Source organism: Capra hircus, chromosome 9, assembly GCF_001704415.2.
Source record: "Capra hircus breed San Clemente chromosome 9, ASM170441v1, whole genome shotgun sequence".
NCBI classification, from domain to species: domain Eukaryota; kingdom Metazoa; phylum Chordata; class Mammalia; order Artiodactyla; family Bovidae; genus Capra; species Capra hircus.
In genome coordinates this window covers 31977428-31988546 of record NC_030816.1, presented here as the reverse complement: position 1 = coordinate 31988546, position 11119 = coordinate 31977428, and the positions used below count along the sequence as shown (strand labels likewise).

The 11119-nt window shown below is 41.7% G+C and overlaps 1 protein-coding gene across 1 annotated transcript in view; it reads right to left on the bottom strand.

Annotated features, from left to right (window-relative positions):
* Positions 586-11119, bottom strand: part of PREP (prolyl endopeptidase) — a 141924-nt gene continuing 131390 nt past the window's right edge. The window contains exons 14-15 of the mRNA XM_018053118.1: positions 4888-5044; positions 586-1332 (exon numbers count right to left, since the gene is read on the bottom strand). Of these exons, the coding sequence (XP_017908607.1) occupies positions 1038-1332; positions 4888-5044 (452 nt within the window). The 3' untranslated portion in view covers positions 586-1037. The remainder of the gene's footprint in view (positions 1333-4887; positions 5045-11119) is intronic.

Genomic DNA, 11119 nt, shown 5'->3' with positions numbered 1-11119 from the left:
TTTTTTTTCATAAATTAGATTACTGCTTCCCAAAACGATACCCAAAGGAATGGTATTCCATGAAATATTCCAAAAAATGCCTTATGTGGACAAGTTTGAGGAATGGTCTATTTTTCTCTTGAAGATTTAAGGTTGGGGAGACACCAAAACTTTTAAAAAAGTCTTACTGGTTTTATTTCCAGGAAGTGGTCTATGGCGATAAGAAATTTCTGATTGTAACATATGTTTGGACCATTCACTCATGTGGTCTCTTTGTTTTATGAACCTCCGTACTATGATTTCCAGGAATACTCTGTCACCAAACTGACAGACAAGTAGGTGAATAATCCTAGGTCCACTGATTTTTAGGGGGCATCCAAACCAGATGAGCCTGGATCAGCTGTCTGAGGGGTTAACACATGAGCCAGCGAGCTGCCTCTTACAGCCTCCTCCGCACAAACGGGGAGCTGGGTGGATGCACTCAGCCTCAGCGCAGGGCTGACAGTCTGACTTCACTGCTAATTCCCACAGAGAAGTGACACGATGCATGCAGAATGGTGGCAGCTCTGGGGTTGCCACTCAATACAAAGGAACCAGAGAGAAACCTCCCATTCTTAAATAACATTTATTATTGTTGGAAAGAAGTCTCTCTTCATGAGAACAATGCTCACACTTATTTAAAGGTATACTGGTTATGGTTATAGAAGCAAATTTCACTGAGGTGCTCTATATGAAGTATGCCCGACTACGACTCTGAGGTCAGCAATCTAATGTTCACAATGTGTTGGCTGCCATTAGCTATGTATCCAAACATGCCTTTTTCTTCCCCCCCTTTTAAAACATGTGCCTGCACAGGGTGGAGAAAGAAACGCCAAGGGCCTGCTAAAAAGGAGAAGCCTAGAAAAGATAAAATTCCTGCAGCAGTTCTGGCCAACTGCGGCCCATGAGTGCAGGAATAGTGTTTATGTGGGGAGGCACTGTGCCCAGTGGTTTCTCGGTTTAATGGTGTGAGAGCCCTTGAGGTTTTCTGTGGCGGAGGAGGAAGAAAGAGATGCCATTTACTGAATCCAGTCGATGTTCAGGCAGCGTGCTATGAACGCAAACATGTCTGAGACTTCTTCTATCACTTTGGCTGTGGGCTTCCCAGCCCCATGGCCCGCCTTGGTGTCCACATGGATAAGCAGGGGGTTGTTCTGCTTCCGGCTGCGGCCCACGAGGTGCTGAAGGGTGGCGATGAACTTGAGGGAGTGAAGCGGGACCACGCGGTCATCGTGGTCTGCGGTGAGGAGAAGCATGGACGGGTACTGGATGTCGTCTGCCTCTGGCAGCTTCACGTTGTGCAGTGGAGAATATCTGAAAGGCAAAGGCACTTCCATGAGGCCAGGTATCAAAAGGAGAGCTGTGCATGTCCCCTAGGTTAATCACGGGACTGGTGGGCACAGATGCCTGTGTCGTTCATCAGCAGTGAGGACTGTGGCCAGCTGCTCCCTGTGTGACCGGGTGACCACTGCAGACATTATGGTGGGCCGTGACTGGCCAGGGCTATTGGAGGCTGGGGAGCCCTGTCATTTATTTGGTCCCCACTTTGGAAGACTGTGTAAGAAAGAAACTCACAGGGCTTCTGGAACAACCCAAACTATATGCACACTGACTGTCTTGAGGAGAATATTTTCATATTCTTCAGGCTGAATTTTTCGCTGCAACAAAGTGGACTGGTTGTCCCTTTGTTTATTATGAGAAAACATTCTAAATTGAAGTATAGTTGATTTACAATATTAGTTTCAAGTAATTCAATATATTCTTAGAGATTATACTCCAATTAAAGTTATAAAACAATGGCTTTATTCCCTGTGCCGTACAGCACATCCTTGCAGCTTATTCATTTTATACACAGTAGTTTGTATCTCTCAGTTCCTGACTTCCATCTTGCTGATTATTCTTTTAAATCACTGACTATGGATATAATAGGTGCAAGCCTTTCTTTTGTTGAAGAATTTGAAGTCCACAGTGTCTGGCAGCTTTTTGTCTGTTTGGTATGTATAAAATCTTTATTCTGATCTCAGCTTGATAGACTTAGGAAGAACACAGGTTCCCCCCGGGCCTAGTTTCTGTCTGAAAACCAGGGAACCTGAGTTGGTCTGCTGACCTGCTGGCTCACAGTCCAGCAGAAACTGACTTTGGCCAATGGTGAGAAAGTTAGTGTAGGAGGAACCTTCTGAAGCATAAGATAAATTTGCAGTTAACAAAAGGTTTTTAAAAACTAAGTACAGTCAGATTAAATGCTTCATGCTAATTAAGTAAAGTGAAAGAAATCTCTTGAGTATTTCTTCTTTTTAGTCAATACAGCTGTCTTATTTCTCAGAGTGTTCAGTATTAATGAATGAACTATTTTAGTAGAGTTTTATTTTGTAGAGTGAATAGGCAAAAATAGTAAAATTTCTGCTCAGTTAACCAAGTCAAGACTAAAACCTTCTGGGGTTTAGTCTCCTAATAGGTTAAGATGGGGGTGACAATGGATCTGTTTTCTGATCTCACTTCAGAGGATTTTTGGATCAACCCTGGTCCTCCGGATAAGGATTAGTTCTGTGGGAAAACAAGCTTGGAAATTCTTTTTATGACTAATACCTCTCCCTACCTCAAGATTCAAATACCACATTTATGTATTAAAGATTCTGAGAAGTTCTGTAGGGAAAAAAATAAGTCTGTTAGGCTTTATTTATCCCAGCCATTCACAGACTTCGAAACCGAGATCTTTTTTCAGGGAGGGTCCCCTCCAGTGTAGTGGGTTCAGTTCTCTGCTCGCTTGGGAGCAGATGAGAGGACATGTAGCCCTGTGAGTGCTAGGCTGGAAAAATTAAGGTCTGAAATAGGGGTATCACTGATGTCTTGACAGAAAAAAATATTAAGGACTCTCTTTTATTGCTTTCAAATTAATTTTAGGAGTATTGGGTTCCAGTGACTATTTTGTTGCCTTCAACATACAATTAATTCAGTCTTTTCAACTGAGTATAAATGGGACCTCACACCCTAAGTGCCTATTTTCTCTGTTAATTTGAACTATGACTCCTTCAGATATTCAGCTTCCACCAGGATGTGTCAGTGGGGTTACTTGTATATTTTTAAAGTTAAACTTTTCCCTCTCCTACAGAACAGAATTTAGTAGTTTGAAAGTATTCAATTAAAAAAAATCCAAGTCGTTTTAGCCAAATATCTAAGTGGAGAACTAGCCATACAAAGCACATCAAATGAAGGAAAAAACACCTGACTTGAGAAACTGAAGTTATTGTATCAAAATCTATAGTTGACTGAGAAGACTGGGACAGGGGACACAGGCTCCTGATGCTATTCCAAGGGCAATTCCTTAATACTGCTGGTAAAACCCCCCAGATCCCAAAGAAGAATGCAGCTTACAGTCTTGAGAATCTAGATGTTTGCTATTTTCTCACTGTTATCACCAAAGTGGTTGAGGGATATAAATATTTCAATAATGCAGTAGTTTCAAATATGGGCTTCTGGGTGGCTCAGTGGAAAAGAATCCACTTACCCATGCAGGAGATGTGGGTTCCAACCCTGGGTCAGGGAAATTCCCTGGAGAAGGAAATGGCAACCCACTCTGGTATTCTTGCCTGGGAAATCCCATGGATAGAGGAGCCTGGAGGGCTACCGTCCATGGGGTTGCAAAAGAGTCGAACACAATTTAGCAACTAAGCAACAACAAAGTTTCAAATATAAGTGGTTATACTGAAAGCACAAAGTAAGTTGAACTGTCCTTGCATAAGGCAATGGCACCCCACTATGGGACTCTTGCCTGGAAAATCCCATGGACGGAGGCGCCTGGTGGGCTGCAGTCCATGGGGTCACTAAGAGTCGGGCACGACTGAGCGACTTCACTTCACTTTTCACTTTCATGCACTGGAGAAGGAAATGGCAACCCACTCCAGTGTTCTTGTCTGGAGAATCCCAGGGTCGGGGGAGCCTGCTGGGCTGCTGTCTGTGGGGTCGCACAGAGTCGGACACGACTGAAGCGACTTAGCAGCAGCAGCAGCAGTACTTGCATACAGTCCTATTTCCTTATTTTTTAACTGAGAAAAAGAATCCTATATATATTTATGTTATAATGATACCTTTTTTAAAATTAGTTTTTAATTGCTGGATCAACAAAAAACGCACAGATTTCTTATCTCATAGTAAGTCAGAAGTCTGAGTTGGTTTGACTGGGTTCTCTGGCCGTCTCAAGGTTGAAATCAAGTTGTTGGCTAGCTGGGCACTTATTAAAAAGTTCTAGGGGAAAATCTACTTCTGGACTGATTTCAGTTGGCAGAATTCAGCTTCACAAGGCTGTAGGACTGAGGTCCTCATTTCTTTGCCAGCTATTGATTGGGGTTGATATCAGGCTGTAAAGGCCCCCTTCCTCCATTTTCAAAGGCAGCAATGGTGAGTCTAGGTCTCCTCGTGCTTCCAGTTTCTCTCATCTTTTTTGCTGCATCCCTGACTCTTCTCGCCAGAGACAGTGCCCTGCCTTTAGGGGTCTGTCATTAGATTAGGCCCTCTTGATAATCCAGGACAATGTTTCCATTCTGGTCAGCGGACTAGTAATCTTCATTCAATCTGCAGAGTTCCTGCGGAGCCGTCCACAGACCAGTCAACCACTGAAGAACTAGGGGGACAGGGATCCTGGAGGACTATCTTTAGAGTTCTGCCATCACATCTTTGTTGTTTTTGTTCAAGACCAGATCAGAACTAGGAAGACAGGTAAGTATCCCCACCACGTATCCTGCTTTTGCAGTGAATTACATGTAAACATGAGATACTGAAGGGGACAGTCAAACACACCCTTTTGACTATGTTCAGTATTCTGACATCAAATCGTTAGCAACACAAATACATCAATATGAATCAAAACCTTACTTGATAAGCCATTCAAAATGTTGTTTGTTGTCTGAGCACCCATAATCAGTCGTCCAGGCGTGGCCAATGGTATATTTATGGAACTTCAACATGTCCATTACTCCAACTTGGGCAATAACACAACCAAAGAGGTCAGGACGCTGATTGGCACAGGTAGCTAAAAATCAAGATAGAAAAAGGAGGTCGTCCATCATTAAATATCTGTCATAAACAAAACCAAAAGAGAACAAAACAACACGTAAATATTTTCTGAATCCTGATGGTCTTTTTTGTCCACAAGCACAGGAAGAAACTATCAAATCACTTGCCCAAGAGTCTACAAGCTTTCCCCCTGCTTCTAGTATATATCCGAGAGGTGGAATATTTTCATCAGTAGTGGACACAGAACTCTTCATGAAAACGTCTGGACTTTCTGTAAAATCTGTGCTGCTCCCATCCCTAGCTGCGTTCACAGGTGATGCAGGATATTAACAAACTTATGCGGGATCTCAAAACGAGCCTGAGATATTGTGACAGAATAAGAAATACCTATTTAATCTTTGTCCCTGGTTCCTAGAATAGATCTCCTAAGACCCTGGAGAGTTTCCTGAGTGACAAGGTGAGAGGAGTATTTTTCATAATTCATAACTAACGCCTCTCAACCACATCTGAGCTCATGCTAATGAGGTGGCTCTTGCTGGGTCCCTAGACAGCTTCAGGATGGGGGCTGGTGGACCAAGGGACCGACCTTGTGATAGGAGGACTGGATCTTCTGGTCCCACCTCTGACGTCTGGGGAGAGCAGTGGGGCTGGAGATAGTGGCTCATGGCTACTGATTTAATCAATCCAGCCTGTATAACAGAACCTTCATAAAAACCAATGGAGTTTGGAGAGCTCCTGGGCTGGTGAACACATGGAGGTGCTGGGACTGTGGTGCACTAACAGGGCCTGCAGGCTTGGCACGCACCTGCCCCAGCTATACATCTCCTCTGAAATGTTCCCAAATTTTATCCTTTATAACAAACTGGTAAATGTAAGAGTGTTCCTGAGAGTCGCTTAGTTGTGTCCATCTCTTTGCTACCCCATGGACTATACAGTCTATAGAGTTCTCCAGGCTAGAATACTGGAGTGGGTAGCCTTTCCCTTCTCCAAGGGATGTTCCTAACCCAGGGATCGAACCCAGGTCTCCTGCATTGAGGGCAGATTCTTTACCAGCTAAGCCACAAGGGAAGCCCAAGAAAACTGGAGTGGGTAGCCTATCCCTTCTCCAGTGGATCTTCCTGACCCAGGAATCGAACTGGGATCTCCTGCATTGCAGGCAGATTCTTTGCTACCTGAGCTATCAGGGGAGCCCTAAGAATGTTCCTGAGTTCTATCAAATTATTGAACTCGAGGAGGGGGACCTGGGAAACCCTGGTTTATAGCCATCAATCAGAAATATGAGAAGTCTAGGACTTGTGATTGGTGTCTGCAGTGGGGACTGTCCTTTGGCTCTGTGCTAACTCTGGGTAGTGTCAGAATGGAACTGAATTCTGTGACACCCAGTTGGTGTCTGGAGAGTTGGGAGTATTGGTTGGTGTGGGACCCACCCTCCCACCCCTTCCTGCATTTGGCATCAGAAGTGTTGTAAACAGCAACAGTTGATACAGGTATAGCTCAAAGCAGAACAGAGCCTAAGACCCAATTCAGAGCTCTATCAAATACTGACATATTTTCTTGTTTTAAAAATGCTCTTCTTTGTATACTTAAAATTTTATTTTTTGATAATTCAATAAATGTTTATTGAAAATCTGCCATGTGCCTTGCACTAGGCAGGGGGCCTGGGGATATGTCAGTGAATAATTTAGTGGGAAAGATGAAAGAAGTGAATGGGCAGTTACAGTGTGGCATTCACTTCTGTTGAGAAAGTGCGGGTACTATGGAAGAAGGGTGTAGGCCAGCATAATGAAGTTGGGGAGGCTTTGGGAGGAAGTAACGTCGAAGCTGGCATGACTAGGAGTTAGTCGAGAGATGTGAACTTTTCCTGCCTCTGGCAAGAAACAGTTCCCACTGCAGTGTAGACGTCAGTGCTTATTCATGATACCGATTTCTGCAGATTCCCACCCCTGCAGATCTCCTCCCCGCTCAGAGGTGGGAGGGGCAGGAAGATGTTCTTTAAAGAAGCACTTTAGCATCTTGATGGACAAACTCCATCTCTGAAGGTCCCATAAAGGACCTGGTTTATTAAAAGGCATAAACCAATTCCTGAAAATACAACTCCAAAAATGGACTTATTGGATGAACCAGTAAATTACAACACAATTCTCCCACTACTAAAATCAGGTGGTATTTTCAACATCTTTTCCCATTAAATAGTTTAGATTCACCCTAAGTTGTTCTTTCTTTTATATTAATACTTGTTTAATTCATATGAAAATTTAGTTGGCTCAAACTCGAAGTATACTAGGAATCAGACCACTTCTTATTACTTCCATCATCACACCCAGGTCCACGCCAGCATCTTCTCTCACTGAGACAGAAGCCACCTAGCTGGCCTCCTGCTTTTCTGTCCTCGCCTCTTCTGCCTACCCTAACATAGCAACAGATCAATCCATGATCCTGATTTTAAAACATGTCAAGTTATACGCCACTTCTCTGCTCAAAACTCACCCAAAGGCTTCTCATGTCAGAGTAAACCATGTTCTCTCTGACAGCGGTGAGGCCTGGTTTAGGTTCCCACCATCCCTAACCTCTCCCATCACTCGCCCTTGCTCTCTGTGCCTAGCCACAGACACGGGTCTCCGGGCCGCATGTGGGCCTTGGGCACATCATGTCGCCTGCCTCAGCTAGCTAGAATGAGAGCTCCATGAAGGTGTTGTCTGTTTCATTGCCGACATATTTCCAGTATCTGAAAAATTGCCTAGCACTTGCTCCGTACATATTTGTTGAATAGATAAATCAAATTTGTGGTTATTTGGTATTTAAGAATATTATCCATATCCTTTCTCAATTTTTCTTTAAATTGAAGTATAACTGACATAAAGTGTGTTAGTCTCAGGTGTACAACAGCGATTTGGTATTTTTATGCATCACAAAATGATCACCATAAGTCTAGTTACCATCTCATCACATAAAGTTACTAAATATTAACTATATTCCCTATCTATACAGTATATCTCTGAGATATTCTATCACAGTGTTTGCACCTCTCAGTTGCCCTCATTCATTTCACTCACCTTTCCATCCCACTCCACTCTGGCAGCCACTTATTTTTCTGTACCTATTATTAGTCTGTTTGCTCAACTGTGTTTTTACATTTCTCATGTAAGTGAAATCATACGGTAACTGTCTTTCTGACTTATTTTACTTAGCATAATACCCTCTAGGTCCACGCATGTTGTCGCAAATAGTGAGATTTCATTCTTTTCTATGGCTGAGTAATATTCCACTGTGTGTATATTATACATATAAATCTTCTTTATCCATTAGTTTATCAGTGGGCACTTAGGTTGCTTTCATATCTCAGCCATTGTGAATAATATTAGAATGAACATAGGGGCACGTATCTTTTTGAATTGGTGGTTTTGACTTCTTTGAAAAAAACTGCCCAGAAGTGGAACTGCTGAATCATACAGTTGTTCGATTTTTACTTTTTAAGGAACCTTCACACTGCCTGTATGGTGCAGAACAGCTGACATCCCCACCAGTGCAGGAGGGTTCCACTGCAGCCTCGTCAACACCGATTACTTGTTGTCCTTTGGACACGAGTCCTACTGACGGGTGTGAGGCGGCGTCTCACTGTGGTTCTGATTTGCATTTCCTTGATGATTAGTACCACTGAGCGTATTCTCATGGGTCTATTGGCCGTAAGTGTATCTTCTCTGGAAAAATGTCTATTTAGGCCCTCTCCTCATTGTTAACTGTTGTTTTTGGTGTTGAGTTGTATGGGTTCTTAGGCTATTTTGGACATCAAGCTCTTAGCAGATATGTTGTCTGGAAATACCTGCTCAGGTTCAGTAGGCTGCCTTTTCATTTTGGTGGTAGTTTTCTTTGCTGTGCAAAAGCTTATTAGGTTGCTACAGTCCCATTTGTTTGTTCTGCTTTTGTTTCCCTTGCCTGAGGAGATATATCCAAAAAAATTTCATGAAGACCAATTCAGTGTACTGCTTATGGTTTCTTCAAGGGGTTTTATGGCTTCAGTTTTTCTAAATATTTTTTTTAGTTCATTTTCATATACGATGCGAGAAAGTAGTCCAGTTTGACTCTTTGGCATGAAACTGTCTAGTTTTCCCAACACCATTTATTGACAAGGCTATCTTTTTCCCACTGTTTGTTCTTCCTTCCTTTCTTGTGTATTGACTATATATGTGGGTTTATTTTGGGGTTCTCTGTTTTGTTCCATTGACCTTTATGTCTGTTTCTATGCCAGTACCATATTGTTTTGGTAACTAGAGTTTTGCAGTACAGTTTGAAATCAATGACCATGACACCTCTAGCTTTGTTCTTCTTTTTCAAGATTGTTTTGGCTATTTGGGGTCTTTTGTGTTTCTTATTTGTTCCAGTTCTGCAAAATTGCCATTGATGTTTTGGTAGGATTTGCACTGACTCTGTACACTGCCTCGGTAGCAGGGTGATTTTAACAATGTTCACTCTTCAAATCTATGAGCATAGTCCATCTTTTAGGTGGTTTGTGCCACCTTCAGCTTCAGCACGTCTTTGTACAGGGCTTTCACCTCTTTTACTAGATTTATGACTAGGTATTTTATTCTTTTTTGATGCAATTTTAAATGGGATTGTTTTCTTAATTTCTCCTGACAATTTGTTAAGGTATAGAAGTGCAACAGATTTCTATATATGGATTTTATATCGTGCAACTTAATTAGTTCTCTGATGGTGTCTTTAGGATTCCCTATATATAGTACCACGTCACCTGCAAACAGTGGCAGTTTTACTTCTTTTCTGATTCGGATTACTTTTATTTTTCCTGTCTGTTGTGGATAGGACTTCCAATGTAATGTTAACAGGAGTGGTGAGTGACTCTCTTATCTCAGTAAGACCCTTCTCTTGTTCCTCACCTTAGAGGAAATGCTTTTGGCTTTTCACTGTTGAGTATGATATTAGCACTTGTCATACATGGCCTTTATTATGTAGAGATGTGTCCCGCTATACCCATTTTGTTAAGAGTTCTTAATCACAAATGGATGTAGAATTTTGTCAAAAGATATTGAACCATCCTTACATCCCTGAGATAAATCCTACTTGATCATAGTGTATGATCCTTTCAATGTACTGGTGAATTTGGCTAGCTAAGACTTTGAAGCTTTCTATATCTATGTTTACCGGTGATATTGGCCTGCACTTTTCTTTGTGTGTGTGTGGTATCTTTGGTTTTTATATCAGGGTGCTGCTGACCTTGTAAAATAAGTCCAGAAGTGCTCCTTCCTCTTCAGTTTTCTGGAACAGTTTGAGAAGACAGTGTTAACTTTTCTCTAAATGTTTCATAGAATTCACCCGTGACAACATCTGGTCCTGGACTCTTTGTTTGCTGGGAGTTTTCTTTTTAATTTACTGATTCAACTTCATTACTGGTAACTGGTCTGTTGATACTTTCTCCCTGATTCAGTCTTGGAGATTGTAAGTTTCTAGGAACTTATCCATTTCTTCCAGGTTGTCCACTTTACTGTGCATAATTATTCACAGTATCTTAGGATCCTTTGCATTTTTATGGCGATGGATGTGATTTCTCTTTCATCTCTGATTTTCTTTGGCCCCTATCTGTTTTTCTTGATGAGTCTGGTAAAATTTTGTCATCGTCTCAAAGAAACAGCTCTTAGTTTTATTGATCTTTTGTACTGTTTTTGTCTCTTTTACTGCTCTAATTTTTATTATTGTAGTCACTTTAGGTGTTAGGTTCCATTTTCATTTGTCCCTAAGTACTTCTTAATTTTCTCTTTATCAGTGACCCACTGGTTGCTCAGTACCATACTGTTTAGTCTCCGTTTGTCTTTTGCAGTTTTTCCTTGTAGTTGATGTCTAATCTCATACTGTTGTGGTTGGAAAAGATGCTTGATGTAATTTCAACTGCCTTAAATTTATTCAGATGTATTTAGTGGAACAGCATATGATCTATCCTGGAGAATGGTCCATGTACACTTGAAAAGAATGTGTATTCTGATGCTTTTGGATAGAATGTTCTTAGTCTATCTAATCTAATGTATCTTTAAAGTCAGTATTTCCTTAATGATTTTCTGTCTGGAATGTTAGTCTCCTGTTA